Source organism: Scophthalmus maximus, chromosome 6 (assembly GCF_022379125.1).
Source record: "Scophthalmus maximus strain ysfricsl-2021 chromosome 6, ASM2237912v1, whole genome shotgun sequence".
Classification (NCBI taxonomy): Eukaryota; Metazoa; Chordata; class Actinopteri; order Pleuronectiformes; family Scophthalmidae; genus Scophthalmus; species Scophthalmus maximus.
In genome coordinates, this window is record NC_061520.1 from 15,247,649 (window position 1) to 15,273,412 (window position 25,764).

The 25,764-nt window shown below is 40.6% G+C and overlaps 2 protein-coding genes across 3 annotated transcripts; both read left to right on the forward strand.

The window, feature by feature from the left end:
* The first annotated feature begins 396 nt into the window (after positions 1-396).
* On the forward strand, positions 397-7,330 carry LOC118310136 (E3 ubiquitin-protein ligase MARCHF9-like). Its single transcript, XM_035632962.2, has 4 exons — positions 397-855; positions 3,882-4,037; positions 5,533-5,725; positions 6,416-7,330. The coding sequence occupies exons 1-4, from the start codon at positions 514-516 to the stop codon at positions 6,733-6,735; spliced, it is 1,011 nt and encodes a 336-aa protein (XP_035488855.1). The 5' UTR covers positions 397-513; the 3' UTR covers positions 6,736-7,330.
* A 1,990-nt stretch (positions 7,331-9,320) lies between these two features.
* Positions 9,321-17,917, forward strand: mettl1 (methyltransferase 1, tRNA methylguanosine). Of its 2 annotated transcripts, XM_035632257.2 has the most exons (6): positions 9,321-9,536; positions 9,846-9,958; positions 10,085-10,269; positions 13,982-14,095; positions 16,086-16,187; positions 16,458-17,917. In XM_035632257.2, the coding sequence occupies exons 1-6, from the start codon at positions 9,457-9,459 to the stop codon at positions 16,572-16,574; spliced, it is 711 nt and encodes a 236-aa protein (XP_035488150.2). In that variant the 5' UTR covers positions 9,321-9,456; the 3' UTR covers positions 16,575-17,917. The 2 variants fall into 2 exon arrangements, with proteins under 2 accessions (XP_035488150.2, XP_035488151.2); XM_035632258.2 differs by lacking the exon at positions 13,982-14,095.
* Positions 17,918-25,764: the final 7,847 nt, after the last annotated feature.

The window sequence follows — 25,764 nt, forward strand, 5'->3', positions numbered from 1 at the left end:
CTCATGACAGGATGATGCGACAGGATGATGCTGCTGGACCGACAGGATGATGCTGCTGGACCCTCATGACAGGATGATGCTGCTGGACCCTCATGACAGGATGATGCTGCGCGACTTCCTCTGACTTTGGCGACAGTGCCTCTTACTTCGTGGCTCTCAGCCTCCATTGAATCTCGATAGAAAACGCCTCTGTCCACGGAACATGATCGCTCCCCATTGGCTGGATTGCAGTGCACATGCTGTAACAACAGGATATGCAAAGAGCCGTGGGTCTGATCCAGCCTATCATATTTTTCGCACGCTTTTTTGACCGAGATCTATATTTTATTTTAATACTATGTGAGCCGCGCTGTTGAAGCAGATAGATACATGCTTTGATCACACCACCACTAATAATAACAATAGTAATAATAATAATGATTATTATTATTTATGAGGGACTTGCCACAGTGAAGCCGAAGCCTGTTTTGTTTCACTGAGCACTTGTGTCAGTGTGAGTTAAGCTGCTGAAGAATGTTGAAGTGTCCGATCCGGCTGTTTTTCAATGAACTCCGAGTGCTGCTGCTGATGCGCTCCGGGTCGAGCGGGCGGACCGACGAGGGCACAGACCCGGACGCGCAGGCCAGGATGCGAGGGCTCGCGATAGGAGGCTGCGGTTGGCCGCCGCTCAGCTGCTCCCACCGGGACGAGGAGGAGCATCACGGCTGTGACCCGCGGCCCCGCAGCCTGTCGCTGGAGGAGACACAAGGAGACAAGCCCCAGGGAGGAGGCCTGGACGCTGCGTCGCTCCCGAGTCCCCCGGAGAGCGGGACGCGATCCCCGCAGTGCCGGATCTGCTTCCAGGGGCCAGAGAAGGTAACGTTCAGTGATTCAGATGTGAGTGTGGACTCTTGTGCTTTAATGTTTTTTGTATGTTTTTTTACAATATTACATCTTCAAATAAACCCCAAGTTTTTAGAACCAGTTGATGGGGTTTCACACAGAAAGATTTACAGTAAAAAAAAAAGAGTCATCATCAAACAACAATCCAAATTGTTGATGATGAAAATGAATATCCTGACCTTTGGCCCAAGTTGCAAAAACATTATCTGCATTTAATGTGTGATAATTGTATGAGTACTTCTCTACCTTTCTTAGTGCCATCATCATCTTAATCACCTTATAGAGGAGGGTTTTCTGGTATTCTAGATTAGCTGAGGTATTAACCATAATGACATTTTCTTGCACTTGAAAATTCTCCTCAAGAGACATTGAACAGCTGTTTTCTCAGGCTAAGTGACAACTTAAACACTAAATCGATCTTCATGTGAAATCATTGCCCTTTAGGCAATTTCGCTGCGCAAACAATTTTTTTAATCCAAAACCCACAATGAGTCATAATACATCAATACCAAACGGTTACAGATCTGCAAGTGAGCATCAAGTCTGATCTGACACAGATTAAAATTTCAGAGAGACTAAAAAAAGGGATTAATCTATCAACAGTAATCTGAAAATAGCAGGCAAAGGGCAGTAGTTAAGAATAGGCTGGGAAGAAGCAGGAGGATTTGAATATTTATTATGTGAACAAGTGAATTCCTTGCAGTAATATTCAGCATCTGATGCAAAAATGAGGACATTCTAAGATAAAAGCTTCACAAAACGATTCCTCGACAGAAAATACCTTTTTTTTTAGTAGTTGCTTATGTGTACTCATTATTATTCACCGGGATTAGGTTAGAATGTTTTCAATAGCTTGCTGAAGGACTCTTCAGTAGAAACCATTAAAGCAGGGACCAAACCTTTGATCATTCCTTTAGGCCACAAGTACAGCTGAAGGAGAACAGATTGGGTGGATGTTTTAATTTAATTTAATTAAATTTTTTTTCCAATGTTTACGTCATCAAAGCCATGGATGTCTGAGTGCGTCAAATAATCTGCCGGATCATTCCAGCCGTGAAGAGACAGACTTTGCTCGAGGTCTCAGAAAGTTGTTGTCTCCCCTTCCAGATATATCCAGCTGATTAAAGAACTAGCACATCACCTGGAGACAGACAGAAATAAATTGAGATGTGCGAGGGCATTGTCAGTCCGAGGGCCTCGGGGAGCCTCATCCTGACAACAGAAACCTGCGCCAGATGTCCTGTGATTTCTTTTGAGGCTGCCGAAAAGTGACACGAGGGAGGAAAACTGTATCCAGATGAAAGCGTTCAGCAGCACCATATACTCTCACTGTTCAACATTTAGATTTATGTTTTGAACGTCTGCAGCATATAAGATCACTATATAGGGGCAGGAGTGTTGTTTGATCATTTATGCACTTAGATGATATCCGCAGAATCTTTTTCTTTCAAGTCAGCACATAACTGTCCATTCATTTCACATGACACTTGAAATATATCTACATAAGAATTAGGGGCCTTGCTCGTATTCACTAATTAACGGTTATTAGCTGAAGGATCAAAGGTTTTTTCCTCAGGATTTCTGTCCTGCGCTGACTCCAGTATTTATTTGAGTGTGTCAAGTACGGAGCCGATCGTTGCTCCCAAAGAATCTCATCCCAAATGTTCATCTGGAAGGAGATCTGGTGAACAGGGAAGCCAGTGCAGTTAGATGAAATCACTGTCATGTATGTGGAATTAATCCGAGACAATTTATAATGGTGAAAAACCTTGTTTCTGCCATCATGGACTATAAGCTACTGGCATGATGATCAGACATGTCATGGCATTCAAATGTGTTGTTTCAGCAGATCAAACTGCCCCACAGCACCACAATCAGCTTTCAGAAATTGAACCGGTAGTTGTGGATACGCGCACTTGTTTGGTTCTGTCCATCCATTCTTGGAGAGGTTCACATAGACTGGAGCTACATAACACACATATCAATCCTCCAAAAAAACAAAAAGTATATAAAGAAGCTGTGTTCAGGGTTTATGGACAAGGAAAGTAACAGGCATTTGATATTAATGAAGAAATTCTAATCATCAATTTGTGTGAGATGAATCAATAACACATAAAAACAGCACAATGAAAGGCAGCAGAACTGGATGCTAAATCAAGGAATAATACTCAGTGAAGGACAAAAACAGAAACTGAAGCTTTGAACACATTTGTGGTAAAATGTGAAGCTCTGGTTTGTTCAAATATCAAAAGAAGCATAAAAATAGAACCGGTCGGGAACGAGGGCAAACATTAAGTGTAATGGGAATGTGGGAGCTTTGATATTACCACCACAGTTTCTCTTCTAACCAGAGACAATGAACACTATAACTCAAATACTCTTTAAATGACAGAATTGATGGTTCCAAGAAAACTATATACTGGAGGTAATAAAACATTGTTTGATTCGTGACATCCAATTATCATTCTTTGCAGTCATAATTTTTTTATTGATTATTATTTATTTAATGTAGCTCAACACTGGAGCCTGAATTGCAGCGACATCTCAATAAGTCCCAGCAATAAACTGATGTCAAGTTCAGCTACACCCAAGTGTGTGTGTGTGTGGGGGGGGGGGGGGGGGGGGGGGGGGGGGCTGCAACAAAAGAAGGAAACATGAGGAAAACTCATGTTTCCAAAACTGCAGTCGGATAACATTCCTCAGCTAACACTGATTAATCCATTCAAATAGTATAGCATAGTTGCATATTGATTACATCTGTCGATACTTGCTACAAGATGTTGTCCATCTTTTTAAATCCCTTGCCAGCTCCATGACCCCTCAAACAATGTTAAGTCTGACAGGAACAGTGTCAAGGCATGGGGATTTCCAAGTTGGCCAATTCGTGACAACAGTTTTTCTCTACCAAATCAAACCTCGTCACAGGCGGATTCATTAATTAACAGCAGCCTTTATGAAATGTCCTCATGTGTCATGCAGCTGTTGTTTGTGTCCCGCAGGGGGAGTTGTTGAGCCCCTGCCGCTGTGATGGCTCTGTGCGCTGTACCCACCAGTCCTGCCTTATACGTTGGATCAGTGAGAGGGGCTCCTGGAGCTGTGAACTGTGCTACTGCAAGTACCAGGTCCTGGCCATCAGCACCAAGAACCCGCTGCAGGTACAGTCAGTCAGTATCACCATACATCTACTACTTAAAGGAGCTGTAGGGGTGAAGTCCTTGACATTAGACTGCAAGGCTACACAGCAGACAAACCATGCACATTCATAATGCTGCCAGGTTTCAGTGATTGACTGGAAGAGAAAGATTATTAATCATATTCAAGGGTCACTGATTATAAGGTGAATGTAATGGCAGACAGCGCAGTGTTTATATCGCCAAAGCCACAGTAAATTTTTACAGATTTTTCTCCAGACAACACACCTTCAGGAAGCACATTAGTGTTATCTGTTGCCAGATAAAGCAGATTTTAAATGGAGAAGAGGAAAGTAGTGAGTAGTTAATGGAACGGGCCAAGAAACAAATTCATGAGACTCTGCACTCATCTCAAAGACTTGGCATGTGATTCCACCATGAGTGTGGCACAAGGACAGTCGACTCACAGAAAGGCATCACCAGATATTATCAGATGAAACTCTTGTTCGGTCAGTCGCCTAAATATGAAGAATAAGAAATTTGACCATCCTCTTCTCAAAAGCTACAATAAGAAAGAAGAAGAAGTAATGTGTGGATTGGGCTTATTGATTATGAGATTTACGTGAATATACTGTGAGTTTTTACCATCAGAGGTTGATTTTCTTAGTGAAGGCCATGGCACTGCAGTTACATCACTCGAGAGGTGCAGTGGTCTGCGCTCAAACCCACCGTGTGGACTGGGGCAATCAAACATTTCTCTCACAGAAGACATGAGCAGCCGGTTCAGTTGATGAATGACTTCAACTCCAAAACTGACACCTCACTGCCGGAGGGTGTGAGAAAATACTTTCTGACTATACTATAGAGCATTTATGGCAATGAAGTTTTGTGTCTTGACATGGGGAAGCCAGGGCTTGAACCATCAACCTTGTACAGTAAATGGATTAGGTCCCAAATAAATTGACAACCGTTGCCACAGAAGTCCCATTCTAATACTAATGACAAAATAACAGTGGAGGACAAAGTACCACTTGATTTTGTTCTGTAAATCCCCTTTTTTTTACATCGTTCTTGTTTTCATTCAAGTTAAACATTATGTATTACACACGTGCTTTCATTCACTTCAGCCACACTTCTACAGCGTTGGCTCATTTTTGTTCGCAGATTTATTTGCTGTTGTTTGACTAATGAAGTCATTATTAAAAAAAAAAAATTCTTCAACAAATCCTGCTCCAAGAAAAGCACGGCAGGTTTAATATCGAATCAGGCCTTTCCTCAAGTCCTCAGAAAAAGCCAAAAGCTTTTATTGCATGTGAAACTTGGAAGTGATTATATGCTGAGCTCACAGAAAACATGAAGGGAAATGTGTGTTGCAGTGAAAAGTGGCTATTTGGAAGAAAAGTGCTTCAGTTTGCAAAGATGTTGTCAGAGACCGAGACAAACGTGGTTTTTTTTTTTACAATTGTACATTTTTCAGCTGCATTACTGGGTCCATTGTCGTCTCTCTGTGTGTTTCCAGTGGCAGACCATCTCCCTGACTGTGATTGAGAAGGTGCAGATCGCAGCCATTATCCTGGGCTCTTTGTTCCTCATGGCGAGTGTCTCCTGGTTGGTGTGGTCCTCTCTCAGCCCTTCAGCCAAGTGGCAGCGACAGGACCTTCTCTTTCAGATATGCTACGGCATGTATGGCTTCATGGACATCGTTTGCATAGGTAAGACTCAGATACTGTCGCCACCATATTGTGTTGTTTCACAGGTGGTTGGAATATCAACAACCTGACGCAAGTAACGCCTGTTACATATTTATCTTCCCGACCATGTCGTAAACGCGTCCTGGTGAGAAATGTGTAATTAGGTAGCTATTGAAAGGAATGTAGCAACAGTGTAGGTAATTCAAATTACTTGCACATATAAGAGAGTGTTTCAATCAGTCCACAACCGGTGAGTGTACAGTTCAGCATATATGATAATACATTTTTTACAAGAAATAAATATTTACTTAGGTTTAAATGGGGCCGTGGGAAAACTTCCTATGAGATTATTAGGAAATGTAGTACCTGTGCAACATAGTGTTCTCAATTTGTCTTTCAGTTGACACATATCTGCATATTTGTTTATTCAAGGAGCATGGGCACCAGTGAAACGCATGATGTGAACATGTGTGCCGTGTTGTTTCTGTGGTGTGTTGTTGTGCCTGTGAAGGGATTACCATCGACACGCGTTTCAAACAAGTCTAGTTTATTTAATCTTTTTATTTTTTAGACCTTATAGTTCTTATTTACTCTGTACCTTTAGCACTTCCTCATACTCAATGAACAAACAACTGTTTGTCTATATGTAACCCCGTTTCTTGCCCCTGACCCAACACCCTCACCCCACCACCCATTGTCCTTTATGCCCAGGCCTCATAATCCATGAAGGATCGTCTGTTTACCGGATCTATAAGCGCTGGCAGGCCGTGAACCAGCAGTGGAAAGTGCTGAATTATGAGAAAGCGAAGGACTTAGGTGACCGCGTCAGTTCCAGCAGTAAAGGCGCTGGTCGCATTGAGAGGAACTCTGCTCACACTGTCACGGTCAGCGGACGGCGGGCGAGTCGGCATGTCAGGACTATTCTCCACCACCACTGTGGCTATACTATATGGCACATCCTCAGGCAGTTAAGACCCAGCAGCCTGCACAATGCCAACCATGAGGTGGTCATGAGAGTGACCACTGTATGAGGCTGGGTAATATACAGACAAATGTGCTTCGATGTTTAACGGGGAGATAAAAGTAGTGATTTGGATTCATAAAAAAAAAAAAAGAAATCCTAATCTTCCACACAAACACTGCCGTTTACTCTGAGTGTGATATTTTGTTTGTAGATTCTTCCTGAGCTCAAAGTGGACTGTTGAAAATATTTCTGAAGTTTGAGCAAAGGGAGAACGCTGATGTTTTTTTCTTTAAAGACAAAGACTGTGAAAACATGTTTTGAAAAACAGAACATTTTGAAAAAGGAAACTTTGGTTCTTAAAGCTATTTACCTTCTTTTTTTACCACTATGACCAATGTTACACAATACCATTGAACTATTTTTCTTTTACTTTGTCTTTTAGATTTGGATTGGACTCCAAATATAACTGAGATTTGATAGTGAATATGACTGTACATATACAACTATGGTCCGAGCCTTCGAGGTTCTACCATGATCTGGTAGATTTGATCAGTTATCAGGTGAAACTTGCACTGATGGATCAAACCCTATAAAACAATTGACACATACACAATTAATGAAAATATACCCTCAAAGTACATTTCATGTTTTGTAATAAAGACGTTGTTGATCTCAAAGAAGGAATGCTTTGTAGTCTCTGATTTTTAGGTTAAAAAAATGGAGCTTGCTGAGAGTGGTTTGAAAACAAATGCGACTTTTGATACAAGTAGACTGGATTTTCCTGTTAGAATAACACAATTACACAAATCTCACAATACAAGCTTAAGACACAGTGGATTTTTTTTTTTTAAATAGTTAAAATTCACCCTTGTATCTCATCCAGACAACTCTAAATAGCCCATAGGTGACTGTGAGTGTGAATGGTTGCTTGTCTCTCAATCTCAGCGATGATGATGATGGCCAGGTGGTACCCCTCTTTCGCCCAATGTCAGCTGGGATTGGCTCCAGCCCCTGTGACCCTCAAAGGATAAGCATTAAAGATAATGGTTGGATCTCATCAAAACAAACAGGGGTAGATATTTGTTAAAAATTCCAGTCACATTAGAGAAACTTTATCTAGATTTTGTAAAAACATCAAATAATTTCCTCTTGATGAATATCAACATTTGGAATCTCAAATGCTAATATCAATATGGTTATTAAGTTTGGCTTTTAAATTAGACTTTTTACACTTGAGCTAACCTGATGCATGTAGTCAGTATATCTAATGATTAATAGTAAAGATTTTGATCTCAGCTAAAGTGTAAACATGTGGCTAAGGCGTCCGAAAAAAATGTTTCACTTTTGAAACACAAGTAAGATTATCATTTGTGCAGCATCCATATACCAACATATCCTGGATTCCCATACTTCACTACACCCACACCCTGATGTCTCCAAACCATCCTGGCCAATAGCAATGGTCCATAACCTTCCCTTGCAGCTTTTGGACATCCAAATACCCCCAGTGGCATCACTATGTATCTGTTCTGGACCTTTTTGCACCATCAACCAAGTCAACGCAACTTGCACCTGAGACGCAGCACTGGAGTGGGGAAGAGAGATTCAAAGAGGTCTTGCATCTTATGTTGATCCCACACAGGAACCTGACTTTTAACCTACTTTAATAAAGCTGGTAAACTAGAGAGAGTATTGGCATTGATTTGTACGGTTGTCTTTGTTATGGTCAGATCTAACTAAAAAACAACCTCTTTGCCCAAAAAATAATGATAAATAGTGTTTTACACAAAAGCCTATTTTTTGGGTTGCATATTTGCATTCTTTGCAAAATCCCCCCTTCCTCCGGAGTCAACACTGCCCCAATCCCCTCATCACTTGCGACAGTATCGAAAATAAATGGCTTGTTGTGGTTCGGAAGGTTTAAGTGACATGTAGAAGAATGGTGCATATTGTAACCAAATGAATAATTGAATCCTTTTTTTTTTTTAATGAGGGAGAGACCCCCACATTAGCTCTTGAAGGTCACCTCTGTCTGCACAGCATGCAGCAAACCTCCCACCATAACTCTGGAAACACAGCTTACCTCCTATCTTAGTATCTTTGTTGCACTAAGAAGCTGCAGAGGACCCCCTCCCTCCCAAACAGTGCTCTCTCTGACACTGTTCAGAACTGGTCCTGAGTGATCCAATCACACGTGGGCCACTTTAAGCAGATCAAGCAGATAACACATCACAGGAAATTATAAAACTTTACCTCTTAATGTGTCTATTGTAAAAATTTTATAGTGGAAAATTATTATTGAACTCATCACACACACACACACACACACACACACACACTCACACACACAAATATAAACATAAACCATAATCCATAAAGAAGTCCAGTAGATATTATAACAAGAACAGTTGAAGCCACATACTCAGAGGTAAGCCTAGTCTACTTATATTTCTTTAAAACGTTATGCATATTTTCTGTTCTTCTTTCAACTGCAATATTATGACTGCATTGTGCATATGTATTTTAAGGTATTGCAGTTTTGACTTTAGGAGCTACATAAACGATCTTCTACCTCTCCACAATAAGTTAACCAATCTGCGCTCAATCGAACAGACCTGGCAACCCAGGGAAGACGCTCAGTGATGACGACATAACGCCGCGACTCACACACTGTAGCAAAGCAGAAACGAACGTGACTGCGGGAAAACACGTTCCTGAGATCATTTCACATTTACGCGACAGACTGAATATTGTCGGGACGAGAGTTGGCATTTTTTTTAAATCCAACATGACTTCGTCAATGCCTCAGAAGCGATACTACAGGCAGCGAGCCCATTCTAACCCGATGGCTTACCACTCGTTTGACTAGTGAGTGATGTCCATGTGTCTGACCAACTACACTACACACTGCTCGTGTCACCCTCTGTCACTTCCTGCTGTGCAATTGTAAACGTAGAAGGGCTGTCAAGAGGACACTTGTTTAAGTCACGTGTTACTTCTAGTGGGAGCAAAAGAAAAACTTCTTGGATATTTCAAATTTAATCAGCACCATCTCTTTCCACATTGCTGTTTCCATGGTTACTAACTTGAACAGGTTTTATGGCGACGGTTTCTGCAGAAGACCAGAGTGTCATTGAAAAGTGCTCACTGGGATTGACTGTTTTCGGCTCTTCTCAGCCCCGTGTGTCCGGAGGAAATGGACTGGTCCTCCCTGTATCCAGAACCGCCTGAAAAAGAGACGCCACGAGTGGAGTTCGCAGACATTGGATGTGGATACGGGGGACTTTTAGGTAGTCATGTCACAGATCTGATCAGTGTGTGCAGCTCACAGTTTTGCTCTACATTGTCCTCACACCCGCTGCATTCATGCCTCATGTTTCTGTTTTTTCTCTGTTGCATGTTTTACTTTCTCTCAGTGGAGTTATCTCCACTTTTCCCAGACAAGCTCATCCTGGGCCTGGAGATCCGGGTCAAAGTTTCAGATTATGTTCAGGATCGTATCCAATCTCTGCGTGCCACTGAGCCTGGAAGCTATCAGAACATCGCCTGCCTTCGCAGTAACGCAATGAAGTATCTCCCCAACTTCTTCTCCAAAGGACAGGTAGGTCTGCGTGTGGGTGTTGGCCGCTGACACAAAGATGCTCACGAAGGAATACTCTCTTCAATATTTGCTCTTGAGATCACAAGAATTACAATTCATCCAATCATTAGACAGTTTCGTGAGAGGTTGCAATTTGACAAATCCAGCTAGTCACTGCTTGTTCTCTCCTGATTTGACCCCTTTCTGACGTGTAACTAAGAAGTAAGCTATGTATGAATCGTTTGGTGCATTGATGCAGTGAATATTAGTTTATAAATGATTTTAGTCACTGAGAAACTTGTTGCAAAGTAATACATAACAACATCATTGTTAGAAAAGTCTCTACAAAATCAGTATTTTCAAGCCAAAATGATCACAAATAAACACATCAGGACATCCTGGTGACATCCGGATGACATAAAATGGCTGTGAGCAGTTTTCACTGAACTTATGAAAACACTAAATTGCTAACTTTTTCAAAAACACTATCAATGGGTCAGTCAGACAGTAAGTCTTGTAAGAACCGCAGACGAAATTCCATTCACCTCTATTCATTAGGAATGAGGCAGGAAATGTCAATCTGAAAATTTGGACAAATAAAACTAAAACTATGTCTTGATGGTTGGATACTTTTAGTATAAAGTGGGTGTACCAAACATTTATTTTCCTACTATATAAGGGGAGGGGGATGTCTGGCCTCTATGTGGCCCGAAGGGACTTTGATCTGGCCCCAAAAGCAACTCAGAAATAGAAAACAAATCTCATGACAATAATTACTTTTTTTTTTTACTATTTGACTAATATGTCCAACAGGGTGGTCCCTCCCGGCTGTAGGCCTGTCAGGTCAGGTCACAGTCAGGGTGAACAAGACGCAAGAACTCTATAAGAGAAATGAACAACATTACAATTTTTTTGTCTTTAAAAGACAGTGTACCTAGTTTTTGGGGACACAGTTATGAAAAAGGCTGAATTCAAGCGTCTTTACAGCTCGAAAAAGGCTAAACTGGATGAGTTGCAAGGGCAAATGTACTTGGATAAAGTTAATGGTTGTTGTCAAAGTTTGGGTGTGCAACTTGAAACTCTCAACAGACTGCAGTCTGTTGTACAGGCAAGTTTTGTGGTGAGTGAGCTAATAACGAAGAAACTGAATCCTCATCAGAATTTGTGAAGGAGCGTTGTTGCTGCAGATTACTGATATGCCACAAGATAGACTCTAGGACACCGCAAAAAATTTCCAGTTTCTTTTTGGCCTTTGCAGAAAACACAGACATGATAAATGGCACCAAATAAGCTGTTTCTGTATGGGATTACTTCCTATCATGATATGAGACAGGAATTGCTGTCTTTGCATGCTGTGGCAAGTGACACTGTACACAGAACGACGGGACAGACGCAGACACTCTTGTGTTACATGTCATGCCTCTGCTTCCGTAATGCTGACAACCTCGTCACGTCAAACTCAAGAATCCTTATGGCTGTAATCCCCACTAAAGGAGCTCCGACTAAATACTGAGTCGTGTGTGAATACTCATGTCAATGTGATATTTCACTTTTGACTTTTTAAGAAATTTTGAAGCAGAGTAAAAAGGAATAATCGAGCCATTGCACAAACAATAGACATAACTGATACAACAATCTGGATTATCCAACAAAAAGAGAGAAAATGCTGGTATACTCAGTAACAGACATTGACAGGTCGACCAAACATTGAGCTGTGATAAAAAAAACAAAAAAACAGTTTTGTTTTTTTACTACATTATTTCAAATGACCCGATTTAATTTTACAGCTGCACACAGCTTCTCCTTGCCCCACCTTCTATCACTCACACACACACACACACAAACACACACAAACCTGCATTAGCATTGACAACTGATCCTTTGTCACTGTCAGAGTGGCTAAAAACAACATTTGCTCTTTGCGAACAGAAATGATGTACTCGTGTATTTGCATATAGAGCAGGGAAGTGAGATCCGATTTCAAGTGGTGGTCACTGGAGACACACGTAGAGATGCATTCCAATGCCTGGTGTGAACTGACAAACGCTGAGCTGTCCACTCGTGATCAGGTCACTTGAGGCCATTGAAGCATGATTGAGGTGGATTCATGCCTCGGGCTTGCAGGACTGCTTCTGGAAAGTGTTCACTAATCCTTTTTTTCCTCTGTGTAACTCTTGATGGCGGCAGCTAGTGAATTCAAAAATGTACAGAAATACTTTGTCAACCAATTTATCAGGAGGAACTTCATCATGCGAAAAGACCATGACCCAAAACACACAGCCAAGACAACAAAGGACTTCATCGGGGGGAAAAGTGGAAGAGGAGACTGAAGGGGGAAACCAAAGAGAAACAAACGTTAACTGAATGCGGCTTTGTTAAAAACCTTCAAAAAGCCTCACAAATGTAGAATGCAACAGTTTGGGGACGTCAGCGGGTCGTAGGCTTGATGTGACGCCAGTGCCTTTTCAGTATACATGTCTTCACCCCACTGAGACACATGTCCTTAACATGTTTAACATTTGAACTTTGGAACGACCAAAAACAGATGAAATAAAATAAAGTAAAAAAGAGCAAAGTTAACTGTAGTAAAACTATAGAGTGATTGTTGCAATCTCAATAACGATATACTTTCCTCATGTTTAAATTGATTAATATGGATTGTTCAATGAGTCCAGGATTTCACAACAATGGAATCATTGACTGACACGCAATGCATTGCATCAGCTGAGCATGGAGCCGTGTAAGACGACATTTATCCATTCCAATTAGCAGCAGTAATCTATGACTTGTTGAAACTCGCATTAGATTACACAGTGGGATTAGTGTACCAGGGTTAATTTCGGTACACTGGATATAAAACCCTCACCTCAAATGCCCAGAGTGACTATACATTAAGAAATGAACACTGGAAAGTAATCTCAGTAACACTGGCACTTTTATGGCGTACAAGTTATACAGGTGGTTCATATAAAAACATTTACTTAATTTTAATAGGTGTTTTTATAGCTGTAAATGATTAAATTATATGGCGTTCTGACTTTAAGCCAAGATTTGAACGGTTAGAGAGGAGCAGAGAACTTTGGCTCGAATTTTCATCAAGATGCCGTAGATTGCAGAGAGTGTTACTCATATTCATAAACTACATGACTCGTATTTATTTACCAAAGATGTTCATTTTTCCATCTGCAGCTTCAATGTTACATCTTCCAACTGTCTCAGCCAGCCAAGGTTTGTCAAAGTCATGAATAAAAGTCGACCACCCTGACCAGCGCTAAAAATATATGCTCATAAGCATGACGTGAACTAAATGCTGAAACGGCATATTCTAAAGATCTGATTTTCCCTCACCCTTCTTTTTCTTATCCTTAGAATGTTTTGCAACCCAAACATAAGTGTTGAGGTTTTTCCATCTTCACTGAAGTGGCCCCTGAGGCTGCAGCAGTCCCAAGTGATTCTCACCACATCTCTCTGTCTATACCTGACATTATTTATTTTAACTAATAAAAACAGTTTCTGGAATGAGTTGTAATCTATCAGCCAAACTAGTATCAATGGAGCCTGCACACAAGGAGGGAAATTCCAGTTTTGCACTTCACGGTTCTCAAAAGCCAACCACAAACTGTCATGGGGGCCACATTTTGGTGCCATATTATCAAAGTAGATTAAAATACAAAGATTTGGATCTTGATCAAGAGTTGAATAGAAGAGTTTCTGACCATTTTCTCTCTTTCAGCTCAGTAAGATGTTCTTCCTCTTCCCTGACCCTCACTTTAAGAAGACCAAGCACAAGTGGAGGATCATTAGTCCCACGTTGTTGGCAGAGTATGCCTACACGCTGAGAGTCGGGGTATGTAGAGTAAAGCTGCCTTCAGATCATAAGAAATCTGGTCTTTGCTCAATGCAGTTGCAACAACCATAGCAGAGACAGCACAGAGAGGTTTTCCCACTGATCATGTGTGGGCAGCGTAAGACCTGTTGCAGCTAGAGCTAAAATTATTTGTCCATCAAAACTTTCACTGACAATATTTTTGATAATTATTTAAGTGATTTATTATGCATAAATTTAAGCACAAACATTTAAGTGGTTTTAGGTTCTGAAATATTAGGTGAGTGAACGTCTGTGGACGGTTAGTGGACAAAAGAAGTAATTCGAAGATGTTACCTCAGCTCTTACCTAATTGGGAAAATGGAAATACAGGTTTATTAATAATATGAAAATATTTGTTAGTCGAAGCTCTAGACGCAGTCATGGTCACGCACAGAACTATTCATTCTCTCTGTGATCTTTTTGTGTGAAAACACCGTCGTCCTTTAAAGGGGCAGTTCAAACAAAACACAGGAAAAAAGACATCTTCCCACTTACCACTAGTGGTATTTCTCCATTATAGAATAAGGCTGGGGCATTGTTCTATGAAAACACCTACAATACGACACGTCTGCATCTGAATACTTTCCTACCTTCAGACCCTGCTGGTGGGTCAGTCTTCCTACTAAAGACATACATTCTTAAAAGTCACAAATATAGGTGTGTGAGAGTATTTAAGAATCACATATGTATTTTTTCCTTTTTAAGAAAAAGGGTTCTGTAATTTACTGAAACACCTGCGCACTGTTGCCTTTAGAAAACGTTACTTAGACATGAGTAAAAAGTTGGGGACTGTTTTAAGCGGCGGACTAAAGCACGTCTGGTGCTCGAAGTGAGTATTAACGGCAGCAGTTCTCTAAATGAGCCTCAGTGCCCATGAGCCCAGCCAGTGTCACAGTGTGGCTCATGGATGTCCTTAATAGTTTTGGACAACAATGCAGCTCTACTGCACAGAGGAATAAGGTGTTTTAGACTACACAGACAGTACTTGTAAGTAGGATCTTTCTTTTCACGTGGGGAAAAAAGGCAAACAGTATCAATTGGCTTATGGTTCAAGATCTCACGGTTCAAGTAATGTAATTGTACTTTTTAAAGGTCTGCAGCTGAGAGCACCTTACCATTACCTCATCACAACAAAAGAGAATTGGATTTCATTTGTAGATTTCATGGAATTGAAAAATCCATCTAGTAGTTGTGCAACGAATTGCCACTATCGGGATCATTTTATTCAATCGATTGCAGTGTGTAGAAAAACCATGAAATTCGTTGAAGTCAAATTGAGCAACCGGTGTGGCCTGCAGCTGGCAGATGTCTGTACACACCCTACCCCTGCCTGTCAAAGTCGTCAGGGCAGCGGTGGGACACTTGAACACTGATGGAGGAGGTTGGAAACAATGGAGGGCTTGTGTCTGAATATGTTTTTATCGTTTTTCCTGTGTGTGTGCGTGTCTGCGTATGTGTGAGAGACTTTGCTGGTGGTTGGGGGAGCTGCCAAGAAAATACTCATTTATAGGCAGTTTCATATCGAGTCTATTCTGAATAAGGGATTTTTTTCTTTTAATCTACAACGTTCTGAGGTGTGATTAACATAATTCTGTGCAGACAACACACAAACTCATTCTGGCCTCTCTGGGGGGAAAAAAACATACGTGCCAATATGCACTGGTGTGGAAATCTGTGCCATTGCTGAGTTTTTCTAAGAAATCCCTGTTCTAGTAATGTTATCAGCCTCTAAAGCAAACTGCTGTGACACAGGTGATTAACCTCTGTGCTGTCTGTAGGTTATTTTTATCTTTTTGGCATGGACCATTGCTCTCCAGAAGGGATGACAGCACTTAACTCTAACGCTGGAAATAGTTGAAAATGTTAAGAAAAAACCTTGATATTTCATTTACTTTATCAGTGAGTTTGTTTTGTCATGCTTTGTTGTTATATTGTCAATAACCTCCCTGTGTTTTTGTGGTCGTGTCAGGGTTTGGTGTACACCATGACCGATGTGGAGGAAGTTCACCTCTGGATGGTGAAGCACTTCTCGGAACATCCACTGTTTACACGCGTCTCGGATGAAGAACTGGTACGTTAAACACGGAGCTCTTCATCGCTGGTGTCATGAAGACTAGGTTTGCTGTTAATCTGCTTGTTGGAGGAAAAGAAGTCAAAGTCATGATCTGAAATTAAGGTCTGTTAAGACAAAAGAAGTTTGGTTTAGTTTTTTTAACAGTTATTGTTCAAAGACGACAATAATAAACACTGGTCGTTTTAAGTTTGTTGGACTTTATCCTTCTCTGCACCTTTGAATGTAAATGTGTTCAAGAACCTTTGAGAAACAATCTTCTCCTGGCAGGTTGGGGACATCATCGTCAATCGTTTGGGCACATGTACAGAAGAAGGAAAGAAAGTGCTGAGAAACGGAGGGAAGAATTTCCTTGCCGTTTTCCGGAGGATCGAGAATTCAAACTAGGACCAAACGGTTTGGACACGCTGGAAGCTGGAAACTGGACTAACGGTCTCATGCAGTCACTCAGACATGAATTGCATGGATGATATCGCTCTGTGGAAATAGAGGCTGTGGCTTGTTCCCCAAACAGATGAAAAGTGATGGTTGTTGTAATTTTTTGGGGTTTAATGAACAAACATTTGCGACATTTCCTGACAGGATTTGTTTTGAAGTTTGTCACATAGATTATTCTCCTCATAACAAGACTGCACCAAGACAGTCAATCATAAGAGGATATGTATTTGGACCAGACCCGCAAACTCTTTTAGGAGCTTCTTTTAATTATTGACTTTTTTTCTTCTTTTTTTTAACGGTGACCTTTAGTTTCTTTTGCAAAAATTGACAATGCTGTTTTGGATTTCCTGTAAAGCTGTAACTTCAGTGATTTCAGTAAATCTACTTGACTGTCCATTTACACTGTTTATAAATGAACAGAAAAAAAAGTTGCCTTGTGTGCTGTTTTTCTCAAGAAACAGATTTGAGCAAGTTTGCTACAAAAAAAACTTCAGCATTTGTTTTAAAAAAATCTGTCCATGCCCAAGATGAGTTTAGGTTGAACTGAGCAGTCTTTTCAAATCATCCTCCATGTGACAGAGCCTTTTTGGTTTTTTCATTCATTTGAAGGGGTTTTTAAAAGTTCCGTGTGAGGATATAACTTGAACTTCTCTGTATTCATTTGCAGTGTTGGTGGCTGATTATACAATATGTTACTCTGGGAAGTTTTCCAACAATCTACAGTATATGTTTGCTTATTGGGTCATTGTCTGGTTTAAAGATAAACCAGTTTGCTGCAGCTGATCCAGTCATGTTTAAAGACCCTTGATAATTATAATTCTCTCTTAATTCACTCATTTAAAACCAAGTACTGACCCCAACTGATGTTGATGCAATGTGGGACATGCTGATAAAAGACACAGCACATTATCTGTCTGGTACCATCTTCTAGACGTGTCTGTTGAGGTTCTGTGTGAAGTTCAAGTCATGACTATGATTTTTTGCGTATATTACAGGTTGGTAATTTTGTCTGTCAGGAGTTTAGAAACAGGACATTGCAGGTTTGACGCCCTTCTACTGCTGCAGGGGGTGGTGATTAAGAACAGGACAGCACATGCCCCGATGACAGAAATCCAGACACTGGAACGTTGCAGAGTAATTGAAGCAGTCATAAACTAAAAATTTTGTGCTGTCCTGTGCTTTAAATTAATTATGGATCATTTCATTTTAGTGTCCTTTGCTTAGGTTATGTGCATTCGACCATTAATCTGCCTTTTTTGACGGGATATATCCAATACAATTTACCAAATCACCCTCATTGCATTTTGTCTTTTTTTCAGTCAATTTCTGCCACACAATGTCCCGATGTCGTGAAAGCGTCTGACCCAGACAATCTCCCGCTGCCATCTTCATATGAACGACAAATTCTGGAAAATATCCAGACCCAATTTTCCAGCGTTCATATATGAAGACATGCTTTAGAGATACAAAGATACAGGGCGTGTGCTGGCCGAGAGAGATCAACGCTCTGCAAAACCTAACATTTTTGGGGTTTTCAGCCCAACGATGGCCTCCCCTACTGCAGTGTGCAGAGTGACCTTTTTAGACCTCATGTTGACAGTTCCACTGGCCTGAACAGCCACCAAATGCTTATAATCATCTTCAGACCTTTTATCTACTTAATTTTGTCTGGAATGTCGAGGGAAGACACCACATCCGGCCATAGGACTTCTCATTAGTCAATTGTCCAATTACTGCTGAGCCTCTGAAAAGTGAGGGACTATGTGTAAAAAAGGGCTGTGATTCCTAATGCAATTCTTTTGTTAAACCCCTTAAATTAAACCTGAAAGTCTTCACTTTAATCACATCCTGGCTGCTTCCTTTCAAACCCATTGTGGCGGTGTACAGAGACATTTGTGATGAAGGTCTCTGAACTGTGTCCACTGGTGTTTCTCCTGGCCTTATGCTGCTCTCCTCCCCACATCCATAATCCAAATTAAGTTTTTGTCAAATCACTGGCACCATGCTCTGCCTTTTCTTTTCCTCCCCCAAAACTGTGGTGGGGGCTTATCTGTCGAGCTGGGTAGTGTCTACACACCACTTGGAGCTCAGCCCAAAGACAGAGCTGAGCTGTTGTACTTCCACAGAAATTCCTTCCCACAGCATTAACAACCCTGGTGTGGCTCTGCAACCCTGCAGGCCTAAATACTGCTCCAAATCCTTTCTCACTTGGGATTTTCAGGTCTGGACTAATGAGAAACCTGAGTGTACAATCCAATTTGTTTTTCAGGCGCTTTAAAGAAAAACTGTTCACTTTGTATTTATCTTCTCCCAGTTGCTCTCCATCCATCCCATACTGCTTGTGAGGAGACAAAGTAGGCATTTCTAAGCTTCACACAGCAGCAGGTTACACTTTATGACTTTGTAATTTCTCTACCAAAAATCATCTTTTCAACCTGCTGGTTCCTTTCAGGCTGGAATGACTTTTCTACTTTAGTCACAGTTTCAGAATAACAACCAATAATCTGCCTATTGTTGCAAGTTCATCTCTTCAAGAAACATTCACATCACCTTTATTTCTCCTCTACATTTCTCCTGTGCATAAAGTACTGAATTTAGAAATGGTATTAATAATAACACATTTTCTCTTTTCTTCTAGACACGTCATACATTTTTCATGGGATGATTTCATGTTGGAGAAATTATTCGTAACATCGTAGTACTTTTTTCTTTTCTGCTGAAGGGCGTTTGCAATTGCGATGATGGGTTTTTAAACTTACTCCACAATTTCATTAATTGGATGCAAAGGAAATATCTGTTCTGAAATGGAAACATCCCCCAAAAAAATATACAGTATATGACCAATCTCAGGTTTATAAACTGAAAGGAGAAGGCAACATCCGACAAAACCTGCCCTCTCCGAAAAGAGTCAAATGAAGGCAAAATTGTACCCGGTATTATTGCAAGTCCATGTTTATTGCAAGTCCATTTTCTACCATATGCTCATGATAGATTGCAGGAAATGTGATCTGTCCGAACCTTTCAGAGTAAACGTTGCTGCTGATGGACACCAGTAATTCATTTGAAGTGGAGAGCAGCTGCAGCCCTCTCGAACTGTTCACACCTGCTGCTCCTGACATCATGGCTGCTCCATTATTCCACACTCCCCTGCATCAGACGTTTGAATCTCGCAGTGCCAAGTGGCCCTCAGTCATGTCTACACTGCTGTACGCTCACTAGAGGCTAAATCTGCACCTTGTCCTATTCCATTTTTTAAAATAGAATATAAGTATGGCTCTTTTATTTTGGACGAACTCTTTTATTCATGAACAGTTTGACCATCTTTCCAAACGCTGTGGTCAAGGACAAGATCTCTCTGAAGCTAATGGTCATGTTTCAATGAAAATTCTCCCTATGACCAATAATTGCAACAATTTTTCACTCTTTCCATATTTTGATACAGCTCGCCGGGAAATTTAGTAGCATGTTTTTTTGCTACCCATTAGATGAATCACCCATTTTGGATACGGAACATGGTTTTCTTTTGCACCATACTCAGCACAAAAATGTACTCATCTATTATTATTACTCTTTTTTTAATTTTTAATTTCCCTTGTAGCCCTCAGAACAAATTTTACATTTTGTATTGACTAACTGATCGAATTAGGAAAAATGGTAGTGTGTTGGTTCCTCTGTTTAACATTTTCTCATAGTATGCGATAAAGGAAGCACCAGGGCTACAACCTGATGTTGGTAAATAATTAGACAAGGATAGGCACCGGCATGTCAAGCAAATAGGTTTAAGAGGATGAATGTCCCGATTTGCCCTGTGGATCAATAAAGTAATTCTGAATCTGATTCTGAACAGTTGAGTTAGAGAAAGTCATACATTCAAAATACAAAAAAATTACATGAATGCTTTTGAAAATTTACAGTTCAACATCTCAACATTTCAGATATGTAAAAAATAGACTACATTACATATTTGTATTTTTATGTCCTGCTGATCAACTACACAGAGCTAGATAAGAGCCATGAGTCAAAGAAACAAGCCTCAGACGAAAGCAAATCCGGAGCTACTTTAAGTGGGAAGGATTTTAAGAAAACCCAGTAGAGACAAAGAATGTAATCGGGGTTTTATAACGGCATTAAGGTCAACTTGTTCTACATGTTTGAGCAGCGAAATGAGTGAATGTGGATGAAAGCAGCTCATCTCAAATATACAGCTTCATACAGGTATGGTTTGATATTTTGGATATAATATAAATTAATACAAAAGACTGATTCACAATAGCCTTTTGGTGGTTTTCTGTCCACAGTTCTTCATTTCTCATGGTGAACATGGTGTATGTTAGATAGAATTTAGAGAAACATCCTCCAGGAGGATACTCTCATTATTATTACTTTATTATTATGATCATTATTTTCTCATTATGTACAGTGGGTGTGCCACATACAGCCCAGGGACAAAGACAATCCATCATCTATCACATGCGTTTCTGTCACTTGTCAACATACACAGCACATCTGGTGTCCAGGTTCTGGTGTTCAGTTCCTAATCTAACAGATGCTCTGTTTCAGTTTTTAGTTTTTGGAATTGCACAGTCTTTACCAATTACCATACATATTGCAATAATAAAAATCCTTATTTGGTACTTCGGCTGCCGTTAGCACTTTTGCCTCACAGCAAGAAGATTCTCGGTTCGAATCCCGGTTCAAACCAACCAGGGCCTTTCTGTGTGGAGTTTGCATGTTTTCCCTGTGTATGCGTGGGTTCTCTCCGGGTTCTCCGGCTTCCTCCCACAGTCCAAAGACATGCAGAATGGGGTTAGGTTCATTGAAGACTCTAAATTGACCGTAGGTGTGAATGTGAGAGTGATTGGTGGTACGTCTCTGTATGTGGCCCTGCGATAGGCTGGCGACCTGTCCAGTGTGAGCCTCGCCTCTCGCCCAATGTTAGCGGGGTTTGGCTCGAGCCCCCCCGCGACCCTTAAATGGATACAGCGGAAGACGATGGATGGATGGATTTGCTATTTTTACTGCTCTTTTTTTTCTCTTCATCACCACATCCCCATGCGGTCACAAGCGAAAGTGCACCCCTCAGCTCCTCAGCTCATTGCCGTACAGATTTATGTCATGTCTAAAGGCACCATTAACACATTCTGAACATTATGTCCTGAACATTTTGTGCATCATGTGCTGAAGAGGCAGTTATACCCCCAAGGGATCGTTTCTGCAGTTGACTGGCACTTAACTCATTTCACTGAAGAATAGAAATTGTGATTTTATGTGAATAAATCAAGACAGATATTTGTGTTGAGGGGTTAAAATAAGCAGCCAAACAAAGATAACAAATTCACGTCACACTGATGTTTATTATATTTACAAAGTAAGCTGTCAGCTGTAACACTTGCAATTGAAATTGCATGAAGGCTGGACAGAGAGTGAGCGGAGCGACTGTAACAGTTGCATTGATGAAATAGTCTCCAAAAGGATCATGTGTATATATTAGGCTCAGCTTGTCCATGTAGTAGTGTAGTGCGAACATAAAGTTGACCAATACACATAATCATTAACAATCACAAAAAAATATATAGCAGTCATATCCATCTTAAATATAATTCATTATGTTAAATGATCTCTGGTTAACGACCCATTCATGAGAGCATCTGGAGACAGCTCAGTTGGCGCTGTAGTGAAGGCCTGACTATATATTAAACACGACCAATCAAACACCATCGGACAGGCTAGAGAGGATTAGCCTCACAAGCCTGTTGAGTGATGGAAACCATGTGCACCTCTCCGTGTGTGTGTGTGTGTGCGTGCGTGCGTGCGTGCGTGTGTGTGTGTGCGAGTGTGTGAGTGTGAGACACACTCCTCTGATACCCAGACACGCAGACTGCAGCCATGAACTTTAGCACACTAGTTTGGGAGTATAGCCGTCTCCCTCCTGGGCACTGGGCCAATACAATAAAGGGAAATACCTCTTTGGCTATCGCTGCCATGCTCTATAGCATGATCTACAACTGGGCCACATCAGTTCACACCGCATGAGAGCACAAAGAAGCCATTCTTTCACGGGATTTCTTATTAAGTTTTAAAATCAATATTAATCCCGTGTTACTCCGGCAGGGCAAGATTAATTAAGAATGTTTCGCTTTGGGGAGAATTTATTTTGTCCCAAGCGTCTTGTGTGGTCTTCAGCTACTAACCTGCTGAACAAGAAACCAAAGATGAGCATCTGAGCCTCTGCGCCGGAGCAAAATCTTCAAATATGTGCATCTTTCCTGAAAAAGCTGGGGAAAGTGAGAAGTGTATTTTGACATACGTTGAAATTTCTTTTGCAGACATGCAAAGACAGAAAAAAAAAATTCTTATCAGCAGTCGAACAGAAAATCTCGGACTCGATTTGTTTGCAGTACATTGTGAAAGACCAAAACTCAACAAAGAAAGTGACCTTGTTTCAAACTTGTTTATGTGTTCATGTAAATTTCAGAGGTCATTGTTTATCTTGAAGATAATCTTCCACTCAGGAAGTCTCATGAACAGGTCTCGTGTCAGACGATTTCTGACAGAGCAGCGTTGATCTTTGCTCAATGCTGCACTTTCATCTTCATAACCCAGCGTCACAGACACACACACATTCTTTTGTGGCCTCTAAAGCAGAAGTCTGATTCACATGTTCAGGTCAAGTACTGTAAATAGTGAGGTCAGACATGTGGGGATTGCTGCAGTGCAAAAAAAAAAGATCTTCCAATTTTCCCCTTTTCGCCTTGAGGCTGCATATACAGCTGGAGCTGTTGGCAAGTGTTTGATTCTCATTCATGTTAAAGTATAAAGGCCATGATCACCATGGTGCACGTGTCCTAACTTTGTTATGTCACAATCTCACTGCTGCTATTTTCCTTGTTCATGCTTGTTATGTAATCAGCTTTCTTGCACTTGTCTGACAAACCGACCTAAATGTAGTAAGTACATTTCCTAAAATTTGTCTCATCCTAATCTGTGGTGACAGTTATAAAAAGATACCTTGACACCAAGGGGTTTTTACTCAAATTGCTCCAAAAGCACAAAACAGCGTGGGTTGTTCTTTTTTTAATTTGGAAACTAATTGAATTTTGCCCTCAGCTAAATAAATCATGCACACGTCTCTTGACATTCGTGGAGTGCTTAGACACGAGATCGGCCCAGAAAATGAAGAACACGTGTACGAGTTCTGCACTAGATCCCGCAACAGCAGCTGGCTGTTAAAAATCTAAATGTCACGTATATCATGTCAGCAATGAACCTTTAACCTGGCAGCAGACTGGTTGGACATGTGATTTTGCAGTGGCAATTTTCACTGAATCCCTGTTTGACTCATTTCACGCTGTTTGACAGAGTGTGAACATAACAGGCCTGTTACATTATTGTAAATCTACTGCATATTTCCACATACATGATGTGGCGGTGTGCTGTAATTTTGCACAGCATTGTAAGTAGACAGAGGAAAAACCAATATGTAATTTTTGGGCTGCTGGGCTCATTTTCCGGCACCAACCCATATTTCTTTCTCTTTTCAGTCTGCACATGTTCACATGCACACCTATAGGACTTTGGCTGGCATACTGTGTTCATAATTTATGATTTAAATGGTTATGACATAGTATTGAGGTGATAAGTAGCTGAGAGGATGATTGATAATCACACATTTCAGAGGAATTATACACAATCATCACCAAAAAAAAGGACATTATACCCAACAGGAATGTTTTAGCCACAGTGTTTGGTACAAAAGAGCTTGTCTTTATTATCAGAAGTTAGGTCTGAAAGATATCTTGGTATTATTGTTGACTGATTCCGAACCAATTATGAGGTCACCTCCGAAGGATGAGTGATGTGTCGTTTGGGCTTGTCAGTGTCTGTGTTTCCACACAAGTGGATATCTACAATATTAGACATTAAGTCCTAAACGGGTGGAAGGATCTTTATGAAACCTGGTATAGGAGTTAACATGGATATTATCTGCATGATAATATTTATTGGATCACCAAGGTCTTAGGTCATCTCACCTGGGTAAAATATCCCTAAAATATATTATCCTATATATCTCATGAACCAATTGGCGATTGTTTGATTTGACCCATAACATTGTCTTCTTGCAAAAAATCTTCGTCGAAGTTCAGGTATTTTTTACCTTTCTATCAAAAATGCATTTATAGATGACCTATCAACCAATTGACCATACATATCAAAACTAGAGCCAATTCGCAGGTCAAATACCACATTGGACCTTTAAAGGTCAAAGTCAATTTTCATGAAAATATATTGAATGAGCATATATTGTGATTCTTAGAGGTCCTCATTCAATATGCTAGTGAATTCACAGAATAATATCTTTGGCGAATCTAAGAATGACGTCATGAAGAATTATGCAATTTTCTGCGAAATGCCATTTGGATGAACATTGGATGAATGGGGGTTAAGCCTACCATTTCTAATCGCCTTGTTCAAAAAAGTAAGCCATGGCCTGGTCTTTTTCTTTTCATGCCTCTTCTCAATGTCTTTTTTTTTGTCCAATTATTAAAAATATTGATGCATACAAATTTCAAGTACATTCTTTTTAATTAGCATTTTTATATCGAGGGTTTTTTACAGTTATATGCCTCAATGTATTTATTAAGACACTTTGGTCAGTTTTGTGTCTCTAAAGCTTCAGTCTGTATATCCAATCAAAAAACTATATGGATTTGATATTGCGACAATACAGTTGTTAAAAATGTATTGACATGTCAGGACCGCATTGATCCTCACCCTGTCAGCATTAGATATGTATCCATAAAAAGAATGCTGAGATCATCGTTTCTGGGTGATCTGTGATTTCTCCTAAGAGTTTACAAAATGAGAGGGGAGCAAATGTCAAAGCAGATTCTGAGTACAGCCCCCGGGGTGGTTACCTCACAGTCTGTGCTTTGGACGACATCCAGCTCAATTGAAATCAGGTCAGGATTTTCTCCCTGGCTAGGGAACCCACTTGGTTTTGTCTTGTGTCTGACTTGTCCCTCTTATCTCTGTCAAACAGACCTGGTTTCTCCCTTATAGATAAGGGGGATCTATAATAACATTGGCCTTGAGGGTGAGTGGCAGACAAGATATCGCAGACAAGCGGTCATATCCATCG

What these genes read in the sequence shown, in the direction of transcription:
- mettl1 (XM_035632257.2), top strand. Translation starts at nt 9,457, where the DNA reads ATGACTTCGTCAATGCCTCAGAAGCGATACTACAGGCAGCGAGCCCAT. An exon ending in CCTACACGCTGAGAGTCGGG is followed by an intron (nt 14,096 to 16,085) that starts GTATGTAGAGTA and finishes TGGTCGTGTCAG; the next exon opens with GGTTTGGTGTACACCATGAC. An exon ending in GCGTCTCGGATGAAGAACTG is followed by an intron (nt 16,188 to 16,457) that starts GTACGTTAAACA and finishes TTCTCCTGGCAG; the next exon opens with GTTGGGGACATCATCGTCAA.
- LOC118310136 (XM_035632962.2), top strand. Translation starts at nt 514, where the DNA reads ATGTTGAAGTGTCCGATCCGGCTGTTTTTCAATGAACTCCGAGTGCTG. An exon ending in GCACCAAGAACCCGCTGCAG is followed by an intron (nt 4,038 to 5,532) that starts GTACAGTCAGTC and finishes GTGTGTTTCCAG; the next exon opens with TGGCAGACCATCTCCCTGAC. An exon ending in CATGGACATCGTTTGCATAG is followed by an intron (nt 5,726 to 6,415) that starts GTAAGACTCAGA and finishes CTTTATGCCCAG; the next exon opens with GCCTCATAATCCATGAAGGA.